The sequence below is a fragment of the Ranitomeya variabilis genome, chromosome 2 (assembly GCF_051348905.1).
Source record: "Ranitomeya variabilis isolate aRanVar5 chromosome 2, aRanVar5.hap1, whole genome shotgun sequence".
In the NCBI taxonomy this organism is placed as follows: Eukaryota; Metazoa; Chordata; class Amphibia; order Anura; family Dendrobatidae; genus Ranitomeya; species Ranitomeya variabilis.
Window position 1 is genome coordinate 564926116 of NC_135233.1, and position 27988 is coordinate 564954103.

The following is a 27988-nucleotide window of genomic DNA, read 5'->3' on the forward strand; positions in this document are numbered from 1 at the left end:
TTATCAGAAAGAGATTCACAGGGGCAGAATCTGATGTAAGGGCAAGTAGAGCATCCAGACTTTACACCATGCTACGAAAAAACACAAGTGACAACGTACCTTCTTCCATGTACCAGCTATTCTTACTCTTCGACTGGTGCTGGGAATCCACCGAGCTGCCATTTAAAGTGTAAAAAAATTCTGAACGAGTCCGGCTTCCAGGTTCAGAGGCCGATCCTGCTGCAAGAAAGAAAACGATGGCTGAGACCATCCAGCTTTCCGGAAGTTAAGTTTGGAAAAACGGTCATTTGTTGTTGCGGTAAATCCAAACAACTAGGCAGTCACATAGATATAGCTGCAATCCAAAAGTGAGGGTACAATATTTCGGCCATTTACTCTGCCCTTCATCAGGTACAGAGATGGGTTTTTTTTGGCAGAGAGATGTGCGTCAAGCACTATAGGAAAAACACAGCAGGCATCCGGTTTGTTTTTTTTTGTTTTTTTACCTACGGCGCTTTATCACAGCTTCATTCACTTTTTTTTTTTCTGGAGAGCACTATGAGAAATCTCTGCTTGCAGTTCAACTGGGCATTACACCTCACAAATTATATATTTTTTTTTAATACAAGTGTAAAAAAAAAAAAAAAAATCAGATTTATAAAAAAATAAAATAAATTTCACATGAAACGTAAAGGTTAGATATTTCTACAATTTCATGTGAATGTGACCAAGTGCGATCCACGGTACCTATGACCTTCGGTTTGCTGTGATTGGATAAGCTTTTCTCACTCCCACACCTTGACGTGAAAGCGAGCTTCAAAGGCCTTCTCTCCTGGTTTACAGATTCTGCCAAAAATAAAGAAAACAGATCATCTTTCTAGCAGATCAATGCCAACACTTACATTCCTTCCAAAATCTTTTCGCTTAAACGTTTTGTGCCAAGTATGAAAGTTACGCCCAATCAATGGGAGATAACTTAGTGATCGTTGGGTGTCCAACGGCTGAGGCCTCCACCGATCTCGAAAACCGGGACTCTGAAGAGCCCAGTGTGAATGGAGCAGAGGTTGATCATGCACAGTGCTGCTCCAGTCAACCTTGAAGGGACCGCTGGAGATACCAGTGCTGCGTTCTGCTGGTCTTTGGAACCCCCATTAAGAATGATCGACAATTACTCAATTCACAAGGGGGGAATTCAGTGGTGGTAGGACCCCAGTGACTGGGAAATTATGTCCTATGAATAAGGAAAACTTTCAAATGTGGTACAGCTCCTGAAAGTCGTCACAATAATCAAGGGTGGGATATTCTGATGATCGCTGGGATACGCCACACCCGCAGGTCTGGTCAAGGCCAACGATCTAAAGAGCAAAGAGACCTTCCCACCGCCAAACAGCTATGCAGAGGACATTGCACTCAGGACTGGCGAGGAGGGTCCTTATTGTGACACCAAGTAGGCTTTAAGACCACCGATTAGGAGAACAGAAGGTACCAGGTCCCCTGTTTGACCAGGGCGATGGATGAGCAGTGGTGCGGCCCACCACAATCATATATCCTGTAGATGGGTATTACTTATTCTTCATGGGGGAATCTGGTTTCATTATTAGGGCAATCAGAGTTAGCAGAATCCACCCCCCCATTCATGACCTCCATCAATTAACGGTGCAGCTCCGAGCAAGGCACAGTCGGCAATGTATTACAGCGGGCACCATGTAACACTTAATGGCCCATGATGGCTCCACTATAGAAATATACACTACTGCTGCACTGACTGATGGGGCCATCAGGTGATTGACAACTCCAATAGTAACCTGCTTAACCGCTTATAAGCCGTAATCAACATTGCATCTGGAAAATGTAAGAAAAAAGGAGAGCCTTCATGTTAACCAGTTCATTGCCCCTCCCCCACTTCCTATCCAGGCACAATTTCGGGTTTATTTGTATATGTAATTTCTGTTCGGATATTCAAAAGGCTCTTTGCCTTTATTATCACGATACACAAGGCTTAATTTTACGTGTTTTTATATTGGAGAAAATGGAAAGAAAAAAAGGAACTGTGTATCTATTATTTATTTTTGTTTTTAGGACCCTAAAGACTGAGATACAGAGAGTAATTTGGATTGGCAGTGTCTTTATGTTTTTTTTTCTTTATTTCACACACTTTGACCCCTTACAAAGACCTTTGGTGGGCATTTAAACATGTAAATGCTTTAATGCAATTTCCCCTGCACCTGGGGTTGCTATATTATCCCCAATTAGAGGAAATTCAGCTTCAGCTGCATAACAGAGCTGATAGGGTGTAAGGAGAGCAGGAGCTGAGTCCTAGGAGAACCAGAGATCACATAATCACTGGGTACAGAGAAGGAAGCACTGTCAGTGCTCCCTATACTGTATTCAGTGCTATTTATGCAGCAATCATAGGGTAGATAAGATAATAAACCCTCTCTCACTTCTCTATGGGAAGTACGGCAGTGTCTAACAATCAGCTCCCCAAAACCAAGGTTGCACATTTTAGAATGTCAGTGCAAAGTAAAGTGTGGCCCACCAGAAAGTTTAGTGTCCAAACTGAAAATGGGAATTTTCCTTATTTATATGCATATATTTGAAACTAAAAATCATTTTGTCAATTAAGTTTTCAAAAGTTCTTTGTTTCCGGCACATTCAAATTTGATGTAGTCTGTGGTCATAAATCAGCTGAGAGGAGCTCAGAAAGAAGAATTGATGCCGTTTTGAAGGAAAAGGCTTTGTCACAACAAATAATATTGATGTGATTTAGATTACATAAAACCAATCATACATCTATCTAAAACCATCACTTTTCAGAAAAATTTCAAAACCTACGTAAGGGAGAAAAGGCCAGGGGTAGAGCCCTAAAATTCCAGGACATAACGTTCCTACCTGGGATGATATCATTGATGTGCAGGAGGAGGGTGCTTTCCACACTTGCAAAGCTACACAGCTGGATTCCATTATATCGGCCATCCCAGTTTCCAATAGGATTGTCCTATGCAGAAGAAAAGAAACATTTCTAATCCTATATGTCTCAACAGTGATGAAAACGGTCATGTAAAAGTATAACGAAGGGTGAGAGAAAGACCACCTATGTGCTGGAGTATCATCATCTGCAGCTCGCAGTCCGTGTATGTGGCGGCAGGGCTGCCTATATTCCCACTACCAGATGGTTTTAAGCAAGAACGTTTCAAAACTGCTCATTTTAGGTGAACCACATTTCCGTCACACCACCCAGAATAAACATTTCTACTGGGAAATGTGAGGAAAGTGACAAGGGAGCTATATTTTCTAGACAAACTGGGCGACTGAAATAGCTCAAAGCAGCAACAGTATCACCAAACCTCACAAACAGGCAGTTATAAAAAAATAAAAAAAACAATAAAAGCAAAAACAAATTTACAGCTTAAAGGGAATCAGTCAGCAGGTTTTTGTTATGTAATTTGAAAGCAGCATGATATAGGGACACAGACCCAGATTCCAGCGATGTATCACTTACTGGGCTGCTTGCTGTTATTTTGCTACAATCACAGCTTTCTTTGCTACATATCACCCCGCCCACACCACTGATTGGCCACTTTCTGTCAATATACAGGTGTACACAGAAAGCGGCCAATCAGTGGTGGAGGCGGGGTTATACAGAGAAGATGACTAGGAGGCACCAGAGCCCTAGTCCTGTAGTGATAATCTCCTGCTCTTCAGATGCTGATTGTATTGAAATAGCAGCACACAGCCCAGTAAGTGATACATTGCTGGAATCAGAGTTTGATCCCCTACACCATGCTGCTCTCTGATTACATAGCAAAAACCTGCCAACAGATTATCTTTAAATCAAATCAAGGGCTATGGACGTCATAAAGGAGCTTCCACACTCGAGACTCTAGAGATATATATATATATATATATATATATATATATATATATATATATATATATATATATATATATATATATATATATATATATATAGAGATATATATATATATATATATATAGAGAGAGATATATATAGAGAGATATATATAGAGAGATATATATTTTTATATATATATATATATATATATATATATATATATATATATATATATATATATATATATATATATATATATATATATATATATATATATATATATATATATATATATATATATATATATATATATATTCACGTTGGCTGTCACAGGTGAAAAATAAGAAAGTGTTGCTTAAATGTGAACCTTCGAAATACGGATGAAACCAGGAATATATAAACAAATTTGGCACTCGTAGCAAAGGGACTTGTAGCCAAGTTGAATTTTTGGGAGATTTTTGTTTTGAATTTTTTTTTACACTATTTTTTCAATAGGAGAAACATGGTAGACGAAAACTGAACGTACAAAGATTTGGATAACCCCTTCAAAGGGAATAATCCCAACTGCTCAAGCTACAAACATGGCATGAGATCGGTGGATGAAATGCTTCATTTCGACTGCAAAAATAAAAATAATGAGGACCCATTGCCATTTGGAACAAGTCCTTTAAGCTCACTTACCATATCTACTCCAACAAAGTACCCAAGGCTTTCTTTCCCAGGTAACACGTCGCAGAATATCACCGTTCCAAATTCCATCCCTTCTCCGATTTTCAGAGACACCCTGGAGTTGATCTCCAGTGGGGGGATTTCGGTAGGGTTGGTGTCGACCGGAGATGCATAGTCACTTTCTAGTTCATCATCATCTTCCTCACACAGTTCTAGTTTGTCGAGAGCCACAAATACGCCGCATTCGTCATCACAGCGGAATAATTGCTTTCCCTGATACGATCCTTCTGTAAATCCCTGACCTCGGCCATCCTCCTGATCGGTGACAAAAGGAAGACGTATGAGAGTGACACACTGAACATTACGATGTCTACAGCACCTTCATGCTTCATCTTCAGTGGAGTTGCACAATTTAGTACAGCGCCCACTTCTGTAAAAGTACATTGGACACAGGTTCACTTTAAGGGACACCTGCCACCACACCGAACATGTCCGTTTTAGTAAATGCTTGGATTCCCCATGAAATAATCCTGGAGCACCTCTTCGTACCAGTCAACATTGTGCCGTTCCTCTATTATTCCTCCTGGATATGAATACATTACCTACAGAGTTACTGTTCCCCTAGTAGGAGGGGTGTGTCCAGAGGCAGGCTGATGTCATAACCTCTGATTGGACAGTGTCAGACTATGAAGGGACACACCCACAAAGTAGGTGGAACATAGGTGACTGGTAAGAAGAGGTGCTTCAGGATGGTCATTTCACAACCATTACTAGCAATCATTAACCCCTTCACACATCCCGATTTAGCAGTATATCACAGTAAGGGTGTGCGCATGTATGCAGAGTACTCAAGAGCTGAGCCCGCACTTTTTAATTAAGCAAATGCCAATGTCAATCACTGACAGTGGCATTTAAATATCATGATCGGCAGTGCGTGCGCTCACCAGAGCTTCATAGGAGACTGCGATTTACACTACACTGTGTGCAGAATTATTAGGCAAGTTGTATTTTGATTGATCAATAATAAAAACAACAACTATGTTCTCAATCAACCCAAAAGACTCAAATATCAAAGCTTAATATTTTTGGAAGTTGGAGTGGGTTTTTTTAGATTTGGCTATCTTAGGAGGAAATCTGTTTGCACAGGTAACTATTACTACCACCTCAACGCATTAACCTAACTATCCCTGTGTGGCCTAATAAAAAAAAACAAAAAACAAAAAAACAAACAAAACATAATCAGGTTCCTCGCATCATGTTCTCATACACTTTATGCAGTCAATAGCCTCTGTGTCTGTACTGCTACATACTTAGGCAGTTAACTGGTTCATGCAGCTTTACATGAACACCCGAGCCTTACACTATGGCTGGTCCAAATAACTAAAGCAATTGTTACCATCCACCGCTCGTGTCTCCCCTTTTCCTCATAGGATGTAAGCTTGCGAGCAGGGCCCTCATTCCTCCTGGTATCTGTTTTGAACTGTGATTTCTGTTATGCTGTAATGTCTATTGTCTGTATAAGTCCCCTCTATAAGTTGTAAAGCGCTGCGGAATATGTTGGCGCTATATAAATAAAAATTATTATTATTACTATGCAGAATTATTAGGCAACTTAATAGAAACCAAATATTTTCCCATCTCACTTGTTTATTTTCACCAGGTAAACCAATATAACTGCACAAAATGTATATAATTGTCTAAGGGTCACTTCTGTCTGTCTGTCTGTCTGTCTGTCTCGGAAATCCCGCGTCGCTGATTTGTGAAGCAACGGGCACAGTCCGGCCGAGAATTAGTCCCTCCCTACTCCCCTGTTGTCAGTGCACGCTCCATACTCCCCTCCAGTCAGCGCTCACACAGGGTTAATGGCAGCGTTAGCGGACCGTGATATGCCGTGGTGTAACGCACTCCGTTAATGCTGCTATTAACCCTGTGAGACCAACTTTTTACTATTGATGCTGCCAATGCCGCATCAATAGTAAAAAGATCTAATGTTAAAAATAATAAAAAAAATAAAAAAATTATATACTCACCCTCCGTTGGCCCCCTGGATCCAGCCGAGGCCTTTCCCACTCCTCGCGACGCTCCGGTGACCAGTCCATGCATTGCGGTCTCGCAAGATGATGATGTAGCGGTCTCGCGAGACCGCTACGTCATCATCTCGCGAGACCGCAATGCACACTTGGGACCGGAGCGTCGCGAGGAGCATCGGTAAACACCTCGGCTGAATCCAGGGGGCCAACGGAGGGTGAGTATATAACTATTTTTTATTTTAATTCTTTTTTTAACAGGGATATGGTGCCCACATTGCTATATACTGCGTGGGCTGTGTTATATACTACATCTCTGTGCTATATACTATATGGGCTGTGCTATATACTAAGTGGCTGTGGTATATATTACGTGGCTGGGCAATATACTACATCGCTGTGCTCTATACTACGTGACCTGTGTTATATACTGCATGGGCTGTGTTATATACTACGTCTCTGTGCTATATACTACGTGGGCTGTGTGTTATATACTATGTGGCTGTGTTATATACTACGTGGGCTGTGCTATATACAAAGTGCAATATATTACGTGGCTGTGCAATATATTACGTGGCTGGGCAATATACTACATTCAACAAGTGCAAGATTACACTGGCGCTGTCCAATAGAACTGTACGTGTAAGCTGCTGGCAACCTAGCAGGTGGGATGTGCGAACCTGCCCACAAGAAATGTCCAAATAAAAACAAACAGAAGGCTGCCGCGCTAAAAACACACATTAACATATAACGGTGCCCACCTCCTCGTGTCCGCGTCCTCCTGTGTCTGCACAATCAGAAATGTTGGAGCGGCTCTGCTGAGTGTGTGCCCAGAATGGCTGGTGGTGCGGGTAGCTGAGCTAAGTCCGTGGGTAGGGAGCGTCCTCCCTTTACACCCCAGATAGCTCTCGAATCACTAACTCTAGCAGCCGGCGATGCGCCTCGGCCGAAAGCGCCGCCGCGTGGTAGCGTGGTGTGTGGGGGGCGTGGCTTAGCGGTGACGTCACCTGTCCGTAGGAAACGGACATGTACAGGGGCCAATGACCGACGCATTTCGAGGGAACCGTCCCTCTTTCTCAAGGTCTTAGCTCAGCTAACTATGTGGCTGTGTTATATACTACGTGGGCTGTGCTACATACTACGTGGGCTGTGCTATATGCTACATGGGCTGTGCTATATGCTACGTGGGCTGTGCTATATGCTATGTGGGCTGTGCTATATGCTATGTGGGCTGTGCTATACGCTACGTGGGCTGTGCTATATTTCTTTGCTGTATCTGTGCATCATGAATCGTGGTATGTATTAAAGATGGGGGCCCACTGAGACTTCTTTCACCCGGGGCCCTCAAAAACCTGGAGCCGGCCCTGGCTTCACCGATTGGTCACGCCCGGCCGCGAACAATCAGCGACAGGCCCAGTCCGCCCGCGAATTGGCGTGGAATTTGAACCACGCTTCGCTAATTGGTCGCGGCCGGCTGAATCCTGTGTATAAATTGCATTATTCATACAGATTCTAGAATAGCCGATGCGTTAGAATCGGGCCACCATCTAGTTTAGAAATAAACATTTCCGACATGCAAAAACAAAACCCCAAAAAATTAGTGACCAATATAGCCACCTTTCTTTATGATGACACTCAACAGCCTTCCATCCATAGATTCTGTCAGTTGCTTGATCTGTTTACGATCAACATTGCGTGTAGCAGCCACCACAGCCTCCCAGACACTGTTCCGAGAAGTGTACGGTTTTCCCTCCCTGTAGAACTCACATTTTATGAGGGACCACAGGTTCTCTATGGGGTTCAGATCAGGTGAACAAGGGGGCCATGTCATTTTTTCTTCGAGACCTTTACTGGCCAGCCACGCTGTGGGGTAGTTGGAGGCATGTGATGGAGCATTGTCCTGCATGAAAATCATGTTTTTCTTGAACGATACCAACTTCTTCCTGTACCACTGCTTGAAGAAGTTGTCCTCCAGAAAAGGAGATTTTTGTGTACTCACCGTAAAATCTTTTTCTCCGAGCCACTCATTGGGGGACACAGGACCATGGGTGTTATGCTGCTGCCACTAGGAGGACACTAAGCAAACAGAAAGATTAACTCCTCCTCTGCAGTATACACCCCTTCACTGGCTACAATTTCCCAGTTCGGTAGTAAAGCAGTAGGAGCATGAACAATGACAACCTATGTCAAAACCAAAGAAGTAACAACAAGCCAAACAGGCTAACAGGGTGGGTGCTGTGTCCCCCAATGAGTGGCTCGGAGAAAAAGATTTTACGGTGAGTACACAAAAATCTCCTTTTCTCCTACGCCTCATTGGGGGACACAGGACCATGGGACGTACCAAAGCAGTCCCTGGGTGGGGAGCAATATGCTAATACCCCATGTACCACTGACGTACGGCTACGGAACTGCCGCTTGCAGAATGCGCCTGCCAAGGGCGGCGTCTGCAGAAGAGAGAGAATGAATGTGGTAATGTTTGGTGAAAGTGTGCAAACTGGACCATGTCGCAGCCTTGCAGACCTGCTGTGCTGACGCCTGGTGCCGAATGGCCCACGAGGCGCCCACCGACCGAGTAGAATGGGCCTTGATCCCAGCCGGGATAGGCACACCCCGAACACGATAGGATTCTAGAATGGCTGACCGAATCCACTTAGCTAGAGTAGCTTTGGAAGCGGGAGAACCCTTCCTGGACCCTTCTGGAAGTACAAACAGGACATCCGACGTGCGGAAGGGAGCCGTCCTCGAGACGTACCGACGAAGAGCCCTCACCACATCAAGAGTGTGCAGAGCCTTTTCAATGCGATGGACTGGAGCCGGACAGAACGAAGGCAAAACAATCTCCTCATTGAGGTGGAAAGGAGAAACAACCTTGGGAAGAAAAGCGGGAGAAGTTCTCAATACTGCCTTGTCCGGCTGAAAAACTAGAAACGGAGGGCGGCAGGAAAGTGCCGCTAGCTCCGAGACCCGTCTGATGGACGTAATAGCCACTAGGAAAACTACCTTCCAAGAAAGAAAAGTCATGGAAACGTCAGATAGGGGTTCAAAGGGAGACTCTTGAAGAGCTCCGAGAACCAAGTTAAGATCCCACGGATCCAAAGGCATTTTGTAGGGAGGCGCTACACGGGAAACTCCCTGGAAAAAAGTCCTGACCGGTAATCTATTGGCGATTTTTCGCTGGAAGAGCACTGACAATGCCGAAACCTGACCTTTGAGGGAACTGAGAGCAAGTCCCGAGTCCAGGCCAGATTGGAGAAACTCCAATATGGCAGGGACAGAAAATACTAGGGGAGATCGCCCCTGTGTGTCGCACCATGAGAAGAAAATTCGCCAGGTACGGTGATAACTGCGCATGGATACGGGCTTCCGAGCCCTGATCATGGTGGAAGACACCTTGGGGGAGAAACCCGCTTGGCCTAGAATCCAGGATTCAACGGCCAGACCGTCAAAGACAGGGCCCCTGAGTTCTGGTGGTAAATTGGGCCCTGTGAAAGGAGATCCACGCGATCTGGAAGACGCCAGGGGGCGTCGGCGACCAGCTGAACCAGTTCCGCATACCATGCCCGACGCGGCCAATCCGGCGCGACGAGGATCACTGGTACCCCCTCTGCTCTGATCTTCTTGATGACTCTCGGCAGCAGGGGAAGAGGGGGAAAAATGTAAGGGAGGCGGAATTGGCGCCAAGGCAAGACCAGGGCGTCCACTCCAAGGGCCCGTGGGTCGAGGGACCGCGCAAAGAATTGTGGAACCTTGTTGTTCATTCTGGATGCCATGAGATCCACATCCGGGGTCCCCCAGCGATGACAAATCTGCTGGAAAACCTCCGGGTGAAGGGACCACTCGCCGGAAGCGAGACCCTGGCGGCTGAGGAAGTCCGCCGCCCAATTCTCCACACCTGGAATGTGGATCGCTGAGATGGGCGAATGGTTGGACTCGGCCCAACGAAGAATGTGGGACACCTCGAGCATAGCCGCCTTGCTGCGGGTTCCCCCTTGGCGGTTGATGTACGCCACGGCCGTGGCGTTGTCGGACTGGATTCTGACTGGGTGACCAGCCAGAAGGTGGTGAAACTGGAACAATGCTAGTCTGATAGCTCGTATTTCCAGGAGATTGATGGGAAGACGGGACTCTCGAGTGGACCACCGCCCCTGAGCTGTGTGACGGTTGAAAACCGCCCCCCAGCCTATGAGGCTGGCATCCGTGGTCACCACCAGCCACTGCACCGGGAGAAAAGACCTTCCTTGGGCTAGGGAGGACTTCAGCGTCCACCACCTGAGGGTCTTCCTGACCCGTGGGGACAGGAGGAATCGGCGGTCGAGGGAGAACGGATTGCCGTCCCATGCCGAGAGCAGCGCATGTTGTAGGGGACGGAGATGAAATTGCGCAAATGGAACCGCTTCCATGGCAGCTACCATCTGCCCGAGAACGCGCATGCTGAATCGAATGGAGTGGGAGACTGGGCCCTGAGCTCCCCGCTGCAAGGCCAAGACCTTGTCTAGAGGGAGGATGACCAGACCGCGAGAAGTGTCCAGTGTCATCCCAAGAAAAGAGATCAGTTGTGCCGGAACTAGAGAGGATTTTTGGAAGTTTATCTTCCAACCCAGGCGAGAGAGAGTATCCACCGTGAGAACGACGGACTCCTCGCAGGCTAGGTAAGAAGAACCCTTTATCAGCAGGTCGTCCAGGTACGGCAGTACGACAACTCCCCTGGAATGAAGAATGGCCATGGCAGCCGCCATGACCTTTGTAAAGACTCTGGGAGCGGTGGCGAGACCGAAGGGCAAGGCCACGAATTGGAAATGTTCTTCGCGAAATGCGAAGCGGAGGAACTGTTGGTGCGGAGGAAAGATTGGTATGTGCAGGTAAGCATCCTTGATGTCTATGGACGCCAGGAATTCTCCTTTTTCCATAGACGCGACCACAGAACGGAGAGATTCCATTCTGAAGTGTCGGATTTTGACGAATTTGTTTAGGAGTTTGAGGTCTAGGATCGGGCGTAGCGATCCGTCCTTTTTGGGGACCACGAATAGATTCGAATAGAAACCCTTGAATCTTTGTTCTAGGGGGACCGGAATGATGACCCCGTCCTTTTGTAGAGCCCGTATTGCCTGGAGGAACGCTGTGGCCTTTGACTTTTGAGGGCAAGACTGAAAGAAACGCATGGGTGGAGGGGAGGAAAATTCTATTTTGTATCCGGTGGACACCAGTTCCCTGACCCATCCGTCGGAAACGACTGAGAGCCAGGCTTGACGGAACAAGAGCAGGCGTCCGCCTACTTTGTTGGTGCCCTCCGGATGATGCAAGGAGTCATTGAGAGGATCTATGGGATGTGGATCCCTTAGACCCGTGTGATCTCGGTCTGGGTTTCCAGTTACGGTTTGGTCTGTAAGAGACCTGGGCGCCTCGGCCACCGCGCGAACCGCATCCTGATGCGGAGGCAGAGGATGTAGAAGACCAGTTGGCATTGTGACGAAAAGGCCGAAATGGAGGTTGCTGTTGGTACCGAAAAGGCCGGGTAGGCTTTTGCTGGGGGAGAAATTTACTTTTCCCTCCGGTGGCATCCGAGATCATCTGGTCTAGTTTTTCTCCAAATAACCGACCAGCCTGGTAAGGCAGGGCTGTCAAAGAGCGCTTGGAAGCCGAATCTGCTCTCCAATCCCTGAGCCACAGGGCTCTCCTGATGGAGATTGCATTGGCGGCTGCCTGTGCGGCGCAATTAGCTGCGTCTATTGAGGCGCTGACCATGAAGTCCCCGGCCTGGGCTATCTGGTTAGCCAGATCGATGGCTTCTGGAGATAAGTCACTAACTTGGATGGTCGAGGAAAGTGTCTCGGTCCAAGAGACCATAGCCTTAGCCACCCAAGAGGCAGCGAAGGAAGGGAAGAGAGAGGCTCCTGTGGCCTCAAAGACGGAGCGAGCCAGATAGTCAATCTGGCGGTCAGAGGGGTTCTTAACGGAAGAACCGTCCGAGAGAGACAGGATGGTTTTTGACGCGAGATGTGACACAGCCGGGTCCACTGAAGGGGACTGCAGCCAGTCCTTGATCAATTCCCGAGAAAAAGGATATTTGGCCTCGATGGACTTTTGCCCTATGAAGCGTTTATCTGGACGGTCTCTATGTTTTTGTACAATCTCCTTAAACTCAGGGTGAGTGACAAAAACCTTTTGAACACGTTTAGTCTTTTTGAATGACACCGCGTGTTCGGGTGCAGATACGGAGTCCTCAGTCACCTTCAAGGTCTGGTTGACTGCCTCGATGAGAGAGTCGAGAGACTCTTGGGAGGGAGAGGATTCCTGAAAGTAGGAATTGTCGGACTCATATTCAGAGTCGTTTGGGTCTGGGGAAGGGGACCGGGAAACAGAGCTTGCAGGCGCTGAAGGACCCGCTGGCCTATGGTCAGGGGACGAAGCGTGAGCCCGTTTTCTAGAGCCTCGGGTAGAAAGTGACAGGGTACGCCCCCTGCTGGAGGATGGATCCGTACCGTCGTCTGAATCCTCCGCTGGTCTGACTTGGAGGGGGGCCCCGGAGGGAATCAATTGCCCTGACCAGGGAAGCCACGGACCGTGACAGAGTAGCTGCCCACTCCGGGGGACTAGGCTCTACAGGATCGACGGCTGCGGCCTCGGCGGCGATATCGGCGGCGGCGGGGGGTGGCTGCATAGAGGCTGTGACACAATCCGCACACAGCGGGCTACTGAAAGCTCGGGGCAGCGCCGTATTGCAAGTGGCACAAACAGTGAAAAACACTGTGTGCTTCTTGTTACCCTTTTTGGTCTCCTTGGATTGAGACATAGTGTCTTTTTGAGACAGAGCGGGGTAGTGTGCAGGGAAAGGGTTAAGCTTTCTTGAAGCAGCTTACCCACGATCCTGTGTCTGTGTCCCCGGGGAGGAATGAGCCGAGGCGGTTCTTGGGCTGCAGGTGGAAGCGTGTGCCCCCTTGCAGAGAAGAAATATGGCCCCCGAGAACTGCAGGGCGCCTCTCGTCCCAGACGAGAAGCGCCGAAAAGGGGGGCGGGGTTTTGCGGCCGTGGGAGGTACCTGCCCACTGAGGCCTACTCGGGCCGAAAAGCCGGGGACTAAATTTTCGGCCTGCCCGGCGATGTGCGGCGGTGAGGCCGCAACTAGCGTCGCTGATAGCGCAGGTCCCCGACCGCCGGCGCCTCTCCCCAGGGACTCCCGCAGGTAACGCCGGCGCCCCCCTGAGCTTCGGGGGGCAGGAGGGATGCTGTACTTACAGTGCCCTCCGGTAGCCGGTCCCCCTGTCAGCTGAGCGCTGCACTTCCTCACATTCAGATCCTCTTCAGCTCGCCTTCTGAAGATGATGCAGGGCCTTGGAATATCCCTGTGCAACGCCATAGTGGGCCTTTTCTGTGAGGCCCCCGGAGAGGTACATCAGAGCGGACTCTGTGTGCTCGCCGCAGCAGAGGGGAAGGGAGATCGGGACCAAGTGGGAACCGTCGCCCCGTAAAATTGGCGTGCTCCAGCGTCGCAGGAGAGGGACGGGGAGGTATACTCACCGTGCTCGCCTGTTGCTGGTTCGGGGGAGAGCGGGCCCTATAAAAAAGGGATCCGTCGCCCCCTTCACTCCGTTAAATAAAAAATAAAAATTTACAGAAAATTAAAATTAAAATAAAAATATTGGGGTCTAGAAATGGACCCAAGTGCCTCCTACAGACACTAAGCAAGAACTGGGAAATTGTAGCCAGTGAAGGGGTGTATACTGCAGAGGAGGAGTTAATCTTTCTGTTTGCTTAGTGTCCTCCTAGTGGCAGCAGCATAACACCCATGGTCCTGTGTCCCCCAATGAGGCGTAGGAGAAACTGGCAGTAGGTCTGGGAGTTGAGCTTCACTCCATCCTCAAACCGAAAAGGTCCCACAAGTTCATCTTTGATGATACCAGCCCATACCAGTACCCCACCTCCACCTTGCTGGCGTCTGAGTCAGAGTGGAGCTCTCTGCCCTTTACTGATCCAGCCTCTGGCCCATCAAGAGTCACTCATTTCATCAGTCCATAAAACCTTTGAAAAGTCAGTCTTAAGATAGTTCTTGGCCCAGTCTTGACGTTTTTTCTTATGTTTCTTGTTCAAAGGTGGTCGTTTTTCAGCCTTCCTTACCTTGGCCATGTCCCTGAGTATCGGACACCTTGTGCTTTTTGTTACTCCAGTAACGTTGCAGCTCTGAAATATTGCAAAACTGGTGGCAAATGGCATCTTGGAAACTTCACGCTTGATTTTCCTCAATTCACGGGCAGTTATTTTGCGCCTTTTTTGCCCAACACACTTCTTGCGACCCTGTTGGCTGTTTGCTATGAAACGCTTGATTGTTTGGTGACCACGGTTCAAAAGTTTGGCAATTTCAGGACTGCTGCATCCCTCTGCAAGACATCTCACAATTTTGGACTTTTCAGAGCCCGTCAAATCTCTCTTCTGACCCATTTTGCCAAAGGAAAGGAAGTTGCCTAATAATTAAGCACATCTTATATAGGGTTTTGATGTCATTAGACAACACCCCTCCTCATTACAGAGATGCACATCACCTGATTTACTTAATTGGTAGTTGACTCTCAAGCCTGAACAGCTTGGAGTAGGACAACATGTATAAAAAGTATCATGTGATCAAAACACAACTTGCCTAATAATTCTGCACACAGTGTATATACTGGCATAACTCAAGTTTAAATCCCTTAGTGGTAGTAAAAAATAAAGTAAAAAATATAAATGCTTTAAAAACTAAATATAAAAGTTTCAAGCACCCTCTATTTTGCAGTATTACAATGAAGAAATAAAAAGATAAAAGATAAACACAATTGGGATCACCATTGTCCATAGAAGTGCGGGTAATCAAAATATAAAATCATTAACCCCTTCCCGACATGTGACGGAATAGTACGTCACATGTCGGGACCCCCGCTTTGATGTGCGCTCCGGCGGTGAGTGCACATCAAAGTCGCGACATGTCAGCTGTTTTTTACAGCTGACATGTGCGCGCAATAGCGGCGGGTGAAATCGCGATTACCCGCCGCTATTAACTAGTTAAATGCCGCTGTCAAACGCAGACAGCGGCATTTAACTACCGCATCCGGCCGTGCGGCCGGATATGAGCGCATCGCCGACCCCCGTCACATGATCGGGGGTCGGCGATGCTCCTCCATTGTAACCATAGAGGTCCTTGAGACCTCTATGGTTACTGATCGCCGGTGGCTGTGAGCGCCACCCTGTGGTCGGCGCTCACAGCACACCTGCAATTCTCCTACATAACAGCGATCTGATGATCGCTGTTATGTAGCAGAGCCGATCGGGCTGTGCCTGCTTCTAGCCTCCCATGGAGGCTATAGAAGCATGGCAAAAGTAAAAAAAAAAAGTTTTTAAAAATGTGAAAAAAATAAAAAAAATATAAAAGTTTAAATCACCCCCCTTTCGCCCCAATCAAAATAAATCAATAAAAAAAAAAACCCAACCTACACATATTTGGTATCGCCGCGTTCAGAATCGCCCGATCTATCAATAAAAAAAAGCATTAACCTGATCGCTAAATGGCGTAATGAGAAAAAAATTCGAAACGCCAGATTTACGTTTTTTTGGTCGCCACGACATTGCATTAAAATGCAATAACGGGCGATCAAAAGAACGTATCTACACCAAAATGCTATCATTAAAAACGCCAGCTCGGCACGCAAAAAATAAGCCCTCACCTGACCCCAGATCACGAAAAATGGAGACGCTACGAGTATCGGAAAATGGCGCAATTTTGTTTTGTTTTGTTTTTTGCAAAGTTTGGAATTTTTTTTCACCACTTAGGTGAAAAATAACCTAGTCATGTTAGGTGTCTATGAACTCGTAGTGACCTGGAGAATCATAATGGCAGGTCAGTTTTAGCATTTAGTGAACCTAGCAAAATAGGCAAGCAAAAAACAAGTGTGGGATTGCACTTTTTTTGCAATTTCACTGCACTTGGAATTTTTTTCCCGTTTTCTAGTACACGACATGCTAAAACCAATGATGTCGTTCAAAAGTACAACTCGTCCCTCAAAAAATAAGCCCTCACATGGCCAAATTGACGGAAAAATAAAAAAGTTATGGCTCTGGGAAGGAGGGGAGCGAAAAACGAAAACGGAAAAAGCTCCGCGGTTGAAGGGGTTAAACCCCTTCGCCCCGAACCGGTTTTCATGTTCCTGACCAGGCCAAATTTTACAATTCTGACATGTGGCAATAACTCTGGAACACTTTAACGAAATCAAGCGATTCTGATCCTGTATTTTTGTGACACTTTGTACTTTAGGTTAGTGGTAAATTTAGGTCGAAATGTTATTTCCAGGACGTCATCCTGACAGCACCCTGGAGGACGTCCTCCTCCCCTTGTTGGGACAGGAAACACACGAGTTTAAAAGGTCATGTCTCACCCCTAATCCTCAGTGTTTTTCCTGTCCCTGCAAGGAAAGGACGCACGAGTGAAAAGCTGCAAGCTTACCAGAGCTCAGGGGGATCGTGCGGCTTGCCAATATCCTTCCCCCTGTCAAGAGGCTCAGGGCAGACACCCTCCGGTGGGGGGTCCCTCTGCTCCAAAGACCAGGAGTGGACGAGACTCCTGGTGGTAGCCGCTCCTCCCGGTGGGAGGCTCTCGGCTGCGGACGCCATCCACGCTGTATGGAGCAGCGTGGTATCCAGATCAGCGTCCCTAGGCGGAAGTGACCAGGACGGCGTCACTTCCGGTTTTCGGCATCCGTTACCGTCACTTCCGGTAACGCTGCACTGAAAGGGGAAAGCGTGCGTTCCACTGTGGAACGCATATCGGCTGAAGCGCTCCTGTTCCGACGCTTCAAGCTGCGGGGACCTGCTTCACTCAGCGCTCCTGTTCCGACGCCTCAGCGCTGCTGTTCCGACGCCTCTGCGCTCCTGTTCCATCGCTACAAGCTGCGGGGACCTGCTTTACTCATCATGGATGCGAGTATGCCGGTCGAGGAGGTGGTAAGAGCGCATAGCGCAGACCCCTATCCGCACCTAGAAGCAGGCTTACCCCAGCGCTTATCCCTATCTTATGTCATTTAAGGATAAGGGAACCCCTGCTGGCCCCTCTGGTCAGGCTAGGAGATCCGGCAAAGCCTCAGGAAAATCTGCTAGATGCCCTATCTGTAATGCGAAGCTCCCATATTCCCACGGAAAGACTTTGTGTGCAGATTGTACGTCTAAGGTCGTAAGGGACGAACAGCCGACATTACTGTCCGAGATGAGATCCCTTATACGTGAGGAGGTACAGGCTTCGTTATCCAATATGGTGCAGAAGCCCAGTCCTATTCCCAGCCGCAAGAGGGCCAGACAGGAACGAGAACCAGAGTTTACTTCTGAGGACAAGTCTAATTCAGAGGACTTCGTCTCAGAGGAAGAGGGCGAGCTTCCGTCAGGAAGCCAAGACCACCAAAGAAAATATCTCTTCCAGGCAGAAGAGACAAATGACCTGGTGCAGGCAGTACGGTGCACCATGCAGATAGAAGAGACTCCTAAACCACAGTCCAGGCAGGACCTCATGTTTGGGGGACTTATGTCACGTCAGCAGACTGTATTCCCCGTTAGCGAACACATTAAAGCCATGATAATGGAGGAGTGGAAGGAAGCGGAACGCCGGCTGGTGTTATCCAAGGAGTTCAAAGCTCGTCTACCATTTGAACCTGAGGACGTAAAACTGTGGGAAGAAATCCCTAAGGTTGACGTTCCAGTGGCGAAGGTGGCTAAAAAGACTGCCATACCTTTTGAGGACTCTTCAAGCCTGCGCTATCCCATGCCATGGATAGAAAGTCTGACATCCTTTTGAAAAGAGCCTGGGAATCTTCCGCGGCTCTGATTAAAACCAACATAGCGGCTACCTCGGTAGCTCGCTCTATGTATCTGTGGATGGGTCAATTGGAAGAACACCTGTCCAATAAGACCCCGAGATCTGAAATTTTAAAATCCATCCCTATTATGAGGTCCGCCACGGCCTTTCTGTCCGATATGACTGCTGAATCAGTCAGATTCTCGGCTAGGAGTGGTTCGCTATCGAACGCGGCTAGGAGGGCGGTCTGGTTAAGATCCTGGTCTGGGAATAGTGCTTCCAAATCTAAGCTATGCTCAATCCCCTTCTCCGGAGCTCGAGTATTCGGGCCTCCTCTGGATACTATCCTAGAGTCAGCTTCGGATAAAAAGAAGGGGTTTCCGGAGGACAAAACTAGGAAACCTCAGTCCTTTCGAAGGGGATTCCCCTTCCGAAGACAGACGGACTCTAGAGGAGGTAGATCCCATAGAGGATCTTATAGAGGCTCCCGTAACCAGGGCAATAGAAACAGAAGTTTCTTTTTCAGTCCCTCCTCAAAATCTAAACCGCAATGCCGCCATACTTATAGGGGGGAGGCTCCGTCACTTCGGGCACAAATGGGCCCGAATCACTCAAAACAATTGGGTTCTTCGGACTGTGTCAGAGGGCTACCGTATCGAATTTTACTCTCCTCCGCCAGACAGATTTATCGCACCTACGGTTATATCACGAGACTCCCCAATGATGATAGACCTAAAGGACATGCTGTCCTCAGAGGTCATAGTGCCAGTACCACCTCGGGAAGTAAGCCAGGGTCATTATACCTCCCTTTTCTCCATCGCAAAACCATCCGGGGAATCTCGCACTATAATAAATCTGAAGCCTCTGAATGCCTGGGTAAGGTACAAGAGGTTCCGTATGGAGTCTATCCGGTCGGCGATCCTTCTCATAGATCGGAATGCCGTGATGTGCACTCTCGACCTGAAGAGTGCCTACTATCAGGTCCCAATCCACCCCTCGTCTCAGAAGTTTCTGAGGTTTGCGGTAGTTCTGCCATCCGGGACCTGTCACTACCAGTTCCAGTGCCTTCCGTTCGGGCTTGCCTCAGCTCCCCGTATCTTTACAAAGCTGGTGTCCGAGATTGTCGCTTTCATAAGAACTCAAGGGATCATAATAGTCCCATATCTCGACGACTTCCTCCTGGTAGCAAGAACGCCAGAGATTCAGGATCACAGGAACCGAACCATTTCGGTGATGGAAGAATTAGGATGGGTCATAAATTGGAAGAAATCCGACCTAACCCCAGAACACAGAAAAACATTTCTGGGAGTGTATCTGGACTCGACGAACAGAATATCTCTCCTCCCCGAGCCCAAGCTGGAAGCAATACAGTCCCAGATCCGGATCCTTTTAAGCCAAGGAGGGTCAATAAGAGTGGCCATGAGAGTCCTCGGCCTAATGACTGCCTGTATTCCATGCGTAAGATGGGCTCAGTTCCATTCCAGGTCGCTGCAGAAACTAATCCTGTCCAAATGGGACAGACGTCTAGCTTCTCTGGACAGAACCCTGAGACTAACTCCTCTGGTAAGAGTCTCTCCTTTGGTGGACAGAACCAGAAAACCTAAGGAAAGGGGTGTTATGGTCTGCCGAGCCCCACGTAGTAGTCACTACAGATGCCAGCGCCTGGGGATGGGGAGCTCACTTAGAAAACAGGTTCCTTCAGGGAAGATGGCCGGAGGAAGTCTCCCAGAGCTCCTCCAACTTCAAAGAACTGTACGCTGTTTGGGAAGCTTTGAAGAGGAACCGACACATCCTGGAAAATCGCCATGTCAGGATAATGTCCGACAATGTGACAACAGTCTCTTTCCTGAAACATCAGGGAGGCGCAAGACACCATCTGCTTCAGAAACTGGCGGATCGGATATTTCGGTGGGCAGAAAGATCAGTTCTTTCCATCTCAGCGATTCACCTGGAAGGGTCCCAAAAAATCATAGCAGATTACCTCAGCAGGAGAAGGGTGTTTCCGACAGAATGGGAACTCAACCAGGACATCTTCCAGGAATTGTGTCTTCGCTGGGGGACTCCTTGCATAGACCTATTTGCAAACAGGAAAAATTCGAAGGTCTCAAAATTCTTCTCACTGAACCCTCGAGATCTTCCGGAAGGGATAGACGCTCTGAGCCAGGTCTGGACGGAACCTCTCTCATATGCTTTCCCTCCTCTGGCTTTAATCCCGGCTGTTCTCAGGAAGATCAAACAGGATCAAGCCCGGGTCATATTGGTCGTCCCATACTGGCCAAGAAGGAGCTGGTTCTCCCTTCTACTACAGCTGGCAATAGCAGATCCACTAGAGCTTCCTCTCAGACCGGATGTCATCCACCAAGGCCCGGTTCTTCACCCAAATCCAGAGAAACTCCGTCTCTCAGCATGGATCCTGAGCGGCTCATTCTGAAAGCAAAGGGCCTATCAAGTCGAGTGATAACAACTATCAAGTCCAGTAGAAAGCCTGTTACTTCAGCAATCTACCTTAAAATCTGGAGGCGATTCTGTCTGGAAGGTGGCAGGTCTGAGGTTACGGCAGGCACTCCTGACTTACCCAGAATCCTAGATTTCCTTCAGGCTGGGTTTGACAAAGGTCTCAAACCTAGCACCTTGAAGGTACAGATTTCGGCACTTAGCTCCTTCCTAGACTATCCCCTAGCCTCTCACCCGTGGATAGTTAAATTCATCAGAGCCACACAGAGGTTGCGCCCTACTATTAGGCATTTATCGCCCTCTTGGGACCTTAATCTGGTCCTTAGGTTCCTCTGTAAGGACCTTTACGCTTCTTCCATTGATATGCCCATTTCGGTACTCACTCGCAAAACGGCATTTCTAGTGGCAATCACCACGGCTAAAAGGGTGGGGGAAATTCAGGCCCTGTGTACTAGGGACCCGTACCTCCAGGTTAGAGACGATTGCCTAATTCTTAAACTGGACCCCTCCTTTATCCCAAAAGTAGGAACAATTAAAAATAGAAACCAAGAAGTCGTGTTGCCATCATTCTGCAATAACCCCACTAATGCTAAAGAAAGGGAATTACATTCTCTGGATGTCAGGCAGGCGGTTCTAGACTACCTGGCAGCTACCAGCTCTTGGCGTACTGATCCGAATTTATTTATTCTATATGGGGGAAAAAATAAGGGTAAGAAGGCCTCTAAAGCCTCTATCGCTCGGTGGATCACGTCCGTGATCTCAGAGGCCTACCAGTCTCAAGGGGTCCCTCCCCCAGAGGGTCTCCACGTACATTCTACCCGGGGGATAGCTACTTCTTGGGCAGAGAGGGCAGGGGCCTCTTTAGAACAAATTTGTAAGGCCGCGACTTGGGCTAGTGCCAACACTTTTTGTAGACATTATAAACTTGATGTTTTGTCTGGTCAACATACTGCGTTTGGGAGAAAGGTTCTCCAAGCGGTAATCCCACCCTGAGGAGGTGCTTTGGTACTCTCCAGGGTGCTGTCAGGATGACGTCCTGGAAAATAGGTATTAAGCTTACCGTTAATGATGTTTCCAGGAGTCCATCCTGACAGCACTAGTAGTTCCCTCCCTTCAATATTTATATCATGTTTTGTAAATCTGGCATGTATGTAACATGTTTCTAACATATGATGTAATATGTCTGGATTCAATGTATTATGTTTGAAGTCTTCATTAAACTTCTTTTCTGCATATCCTTGTAGCGGTTCCTTTTAAACTCGTGTGTTTCCTGTCCCAACAAGGGGAGGAGGACGTCCTCCAGGGTGCTGTCAGGATGGACTCCTGGAAACATCATTAACGGTAAGCTTAATACCTATTTTTGAATTGTGAAAATAACAGAATTTTGGCCAGGAGTACACCAATGCCCCATAAGTGGAGGAAAACTACTGTTTGGGCGCACAGCAGGGCTCAGAAAGGAAGTAGCACCGTTTAACTTTTGGAGTATAAAATTGGCGGGAATAGATAGCAGATGTCATGTTGCGTTTGCAGAGCCCATGATGTGCCTGAACAGTGAAGACCCGCACTAGTGACCCCATTTTGAAAACTACATCCTTCAAGGAACTTATCTAGAGGTGTAGTGAATACTTTGAAACAACCGATGCGTCAAAGAATTTTATAACATTGAGCAGTGAAAATTTAAAAAATTAAATTTTTCCCACAAAAATGTTGCTTCAGTTCCAAACTTTTACCTTTTCACAAGGTTAACAGGAGAAAATGGACCATACAACTTGTTGCTCAACTTCTCCTGAGTACATCAATACCACATATGTGGTGGAAAACTACTGCTTGGGCACACGGCAGAGCTTGGAAGGGAAGGAACACCAATTGAATTATGGAGCACAATTTTGGCTGGAACAGATAGCAGATGACATGTCACATTTGAAGAGCCCCTGACATGCCAAAACAGCACAAACCCTCCCACAATTGGTATTGCTGAAACGGTACTGACAGGAAGAATTATATTGTCAAGTAATTTTACTGCACAATGAACACCATAAAATCTAACCCAAAAAAAAACAATGGTGGAATTGTAGGATTTATTTATTTTTTTCCCAATTCACCACATTTGCGATTTTTTTCCCCATTTTTTTACTATATTATAAAGTAAAATTACAACTTGTCCTCCAAAAAAAATAAATCAAGCTCCATATACGGATACCGACCATTTTCGTATGTAGGGACGCGCCCCACCAACAGCAGAAATCACATTGCTCCATTGTCAATTTATCTCTTAAATAATCCCTATGACGGTGCTGATGATTTTTTTATAAGCAAATATTGATTTTTTTTATCGTAGATGAAATCAAAGACTTACCAATAATTCCACACCAAAGAAAATCCCAGTGACAGATCTTTCTGGCAGCAATGGTCCCCTATACCGCACCACGCCAGGGTAGTGGCCATCTCCCGGCCTCAGGAAGACCCTGACGGCAGACCCGGTCTCGATCTGCAAGGCTCTGGACAGTCTGGCTTTATTTCTGAATAGACAGTAGCGCTCCTCGCAGTTTGTGATGGCCAGAAGAAGCTCCGTCAGCTTCTCTGTAATCTCAATAACGTCTTTGTCATCCACAAAGACGAGGGTGTGGGTCTGATCCAAGATCTTCAAGGCGATCTGCACCTTTTTGCTCTTGGATGGGATGCTCCTGCTGTGGGCACACCGCTCCTGGACAAACTGCCCGATGCTCCCCCGAGGAACCTTGATCTGTTTTTGGGTCTGTTTGTCCAGTAAACTGCACTCCTGGATGAGGAGGTAAAAAATCCGTTCTTCCCAATAGGAGGAGCTGCTTTTGTCTTGACCCCAGAGATTGGAACTCATTGTGACGAGGCAGCAGTCAAAGAAGGAGTTAAGAGGTCCCTTGGCTTAGATGATCCTATATGTCCAATACTGTGATACTGCCGAATCCATGATCCAAGAAGATGAATGAGTGGACAGTCTAAGGAGCAAACAAGGAGAAAGTCCACCATGAATGGAAATGGATTAATCACTTACATATCATCCTACCAGTCTGTCTGCACCGGATATGGACACAGGAATACAAAAAAACTAAGCTTTTAATCCTAATATTTTTTACATTTTTCATGTACTGGCGTGTAGCACTAGCAATTAATAATTAGTCATATGAGACATACTGTGACATGTAACAGTTTGGGCACCGCTGGTCAAAATTACTGTCATTGTGAACAGTTAAGCAAGTTGTAGATGAAATGATCTCTAAAAGGCCTAAAGTTAACAATGTCACACTTCTTTTGTATTTTCAGCAAAAATATATACCGTATTTTCTGGTGTATAAGACGACTGGGCGTATAAGACGACCGGGCGTATAAGACGACCCCCAACTTTTCCATATAAAATATGGAATTTGGGATATGCCCGCTGTATAAGACGGGGGTCATCTTATACGCCCAGTCATCTTATACGGTGTGTGGTTCCCAGGGTCTGAAGGAGAGGAGACTCTCCTTCAGGCCCTGGGATCCATATTCATGTTAAAAATAAAGAATAAAAAATATGGATATACTCACCCCTCCGAGCAGCCTGGCTGTCACTGCTGCAAGCGTCTGCCTCCGTTCCTAAGAATTGCAGAGCATGAAGGACCCTCGATGACGTCGCAGTCCTGTGATTGGTCTGTGACCGCTCATGTGACCGGTCACCTGACCGTGACGTCATCGAAGGTCCTTCACGCTCTGCAATTCTTAGGAACGGAGGCAGACGCTTGCAGCGGTGACAGCCAGGCTTCTCGGAGGGGTGAGTATATCCATATTTTTTATTTTTATTCTTTATTTTTTACATGACTATGGATCCCAGGGCCTGAAGGAGAGTTTCCTCTCCTTCAGACCCTGGGAACATCCAGGATCGCTCCCTGCACACGCCGTACCCGGCGTATAAGACGACCCCCGACTTTTGGGACAATTTTTAGGGGTTAAAAAGTCGTCTTATACGCCGGAAAATACGGTATATACACATTTTCATCTTTTACGTTTTATAAATTACAAAAGGAAAATGGGGCGATGCAAACGTTTGGGCACCCTCTATGGTTAGTACCTTGTAGCACCCCCTTTTGCAAGTATCACAGCTTGTAAACACTTAGTAGCCAGCCTAGTCTTTGAACTTATTTGAGGGATTTTCATCCATTCTTCCTTGGAAAATTCTTCCGCTTCTGTGAGATTCCTGGGTCGTCTTGCATCCTCTGCTATTTTGAGGTCTAGCCACAATTTTCGGCGATGTTTAGATCAGGAGACTGAGGGCCATTGTAAAACCTTCAGCTTCCACCTTTTGAGGTCGTCCATTATGGATTGTGATGTGTGTTTAGGATCATTATCCATTTGTATCCTCTTTTCAACTTCAGCTTTTTTACAGATCGTGTTCTGTTTGCATAATGAATTAGTTGAAATTTCATTGAATTTATTCTTCTCTCTACACATGAAATGTTCCCTGTGCTACTGGCTGCAACACAACCTCAACCATGATTGATCCACCCAATGATTAATGATTGTCGAGATGTTAATTCTCTACAATTCTAGGCCCTATTTTCTCCACACATACCTTTGATCATTGTGGCAAAAGAGTTCTATCTTAGCCTCATCAGTCCACAGGACTTGTTTCCAAAATGCATCAGGCTTGTTTAGATGTTCTTTTGCATTCTTCTGATGCTGAAATTTATGGTGAGGACGCAGAAGAAGTTTTCTTTTAATCACTCTTCCACGAAGGCCATATTTGTGCAGGTGTCTCTGAACAGTAGAACAATGTATCACAACTCCAGAGTTTGCTAAATCTTCCTGAAAGAATTTTGCAGTCAAGCGCGGGTTCTGATTTGCCTCTCTAACAATCCTGTGAGCAGATCTCACTGTGTACTTTTGCTTGGTCTTCCAGACCTTATCTTGACCTCCACTGTTTCTGCCATTTGCCATTTCTTAACTACATTTCGAACTGAGGGAAGGTCATTTTGAAAACGCTTTGCCATCTTCTTATATTCTCCTGCTTTGTGGTTCTCCACCGTTTTCAGAGTGCTAGGCAGCTGCTTAGAAGAACCCATGACTGCTGTTTTTTGGCACAAGGTAAGAGGAGGCTGGGTTTTCATAAAGCTGGGAAATTTGCATATTCTGGCCTTTACTGACGACGATGGTGAACAAGCCATAACCTTAACTGCTAACTAAGGTCTTAAACCTTGATCAAAGCAATCTGAGCACACAGATCTCTAAGTGTGCCAAAACTTTTGCATTGGCCCATTTTCCTTTTTGTAATCTTTTAAATTAAAAGACCACATTTATAATTTTTTTGCCTGAAATAGAAAGGAAAATGTGTCATCGTTATCTTTAGACCTTTTAGAGATCATTTCATCTTCAACTTGCCTAACTGTTCACAATAAAAGTAGTTGTGATCAGGGGTGAGCAAACTTTTACAGTCGACCGTATAGTGGTCTGGGAAAGCTGGGAGATCAAACATCAAGTCTGTTGTGCATCAATACAGCAAAGGGGGGGTATAGAACTTTATTGTTAAGGGGCCCACAATTCCATGTCAACAGAGCAGACGTGCACATGACCGCCGCTCCCATCACTTCTATAGAAGAGGTAGTGCACATGACCACGGATCCATCACTTCAATAGAAGAGGTAGTGTACACGTGTGACCACCGATCCATCACTTCTATAAAAGAGGTAGTGCACACGTTGCCCACCCCTCCATCACTTCAATAAAAGAGGTAGGGCACATGTGACCACCGTTCCATCACTTCTATAGAAGAGGTAGTGCACACGTGACCACCGCTCTATCACTTCTTTAGAAGAGGTAGTGCACGTGTGACCACCGCTCCCTTCACGTTTATAGAAGAGGTAGTGCATATGTGACCGCCGCTCCCATCATTATTATAGAAGAGGTAGTGCATATGTGACCGCCGCTCCCATCATTATTATAGAAGAGGTAGTGCATATGTGACCGCCGCTCCCATCATTATTATAGAAGAGGTAGTGCATATGTGACCGCCACTCCCATCATTATTATAGAAGAGGTAGTGCATATGTGACCGCCGCTCCCATCATTATTATAGAAGAGGTAGTGCACACGTGTGACCACCGCTCCATCACTTCTATGGGTCTAGAACAGAAGTCGTTCTAATGTGTGATAGCAGGTCCTATAAGAGGAGCAGAAATCGCCCCTGCAATGACGGACAATTTCCAACATATTGCTTTTTTTTTTCCTTGTGGGGGGGGGGGAATTTTATTTAAAGGGGCATGTCACCCAAAATAAAACCTTTTTTGACTGCTGATCCATTGAATATTAAACACATGTTAAACTGAATAATACATCATTTAAAAGCAGAATCCATTGTGACCTAACTTTCAATCCTTCCAGCACTGCCGCAGCCACAAGCACAATGTGCATGGAGGCATAGATGGACCTGACGGCAGTGTGCGCGTCACTTCTCATACCATTGTATCTGCTGAGTGCACACGAAGCTGCTGCAGCCGCCTCCTCCGGCTCAACCATGGATCATTTTCACAGCTATAAATAATAGAAAAAATATTATTATTATTATTATTATTATTATTATTATTAAACATGGAGAAACATCTAATAATGAAATCAGATAATTTAACAGAAAACTGGAAATAAGTGCAAAAAATAAGAAAATTAAGACAAAAAAAAAATAATTCTGGAAAATATTTTGGGGCACAGCTGTGCAAGATGCCAGATTACAGGAGAGTCAATGGAAATATAGAATTTGTGATCTACGTCCCGCACTGGATCTCGGCCACCATTGTCTTATCCCGGACATGTAGGATCAGAAATGAATATAAGCAGGATTAATCAGTGATAGAGATGGTAGTAATACAGGTCTCCACGCTCCAGTGGATGTCTGCTGGAGCAGGGCAAAAAAAAGAGGGTGTCACGGCGCCGGACCACTTATTGTAGGGGAATCCCACCATACTGTACTTCTAAATGCGAGCCAATGTCGCCTTCAGAGACAGTAACTATGCCCACCTTTAAAGTAGCGGTGTGGTGTACTTCATAAATGCAAACAGTAAATGTGCCCCCAATAAAAGCAATGGTGCCCCCATAACACGCACTCAGTAATGATGTGTAATAGAGCAGGAAATCATGTAATCCCTTCCTCCGTGCTTCTGCACTGGTTGATGAGTGTAATGCATTGCAGGGGATTTCCAG

The 27988-nt window shown here is 46.6% G+C and overlaps 1 protein-coding gene across 2 annotated transcripts in view; it reads right to left on the reverse strand.

Annotated features, from left to right (window-relative positions):
- CYLD (CYLD lysine 63 deubiquitinase) overlaps window positions 1-27988 on the reverse strand; it is a 77510-nt gene that overhangs the window by 41148 nt on the left and 8374 nt on the right. The window contains exons 2-7 of one of the 2 annotated variants that reach the window (XM_077288214.1): window positions 27253-27325; window positions 23145-23763; window positions 4517-4819; window positions 2872-2977; window positions 727-825; window positions 100-216 (exon numbers count right to left, since the gene is read on the reverse strand). In XM_077288214.1, coding sequence (XP_077144329.1) covers window positions 100-216; window positions 727-825; window positions 2872-2977; window positions 4517-4819; window positions 23145-23645 — 1126 coding nt within the window. In that variant the 5' untranslated portion in view covers window positions 23646-23763; window positions 27253-27325. Of the gene's footprint in view, window positions 1-99; window positions 220-726; window positions 826-2871; window positions 2978-4516; window positions 4820-23144; window positions 23764-27252; window positions 27326-27988 lie in introns of both variants that reach the window. The other variant, XM_077288213.1, reaches the window with a different exon arrangement.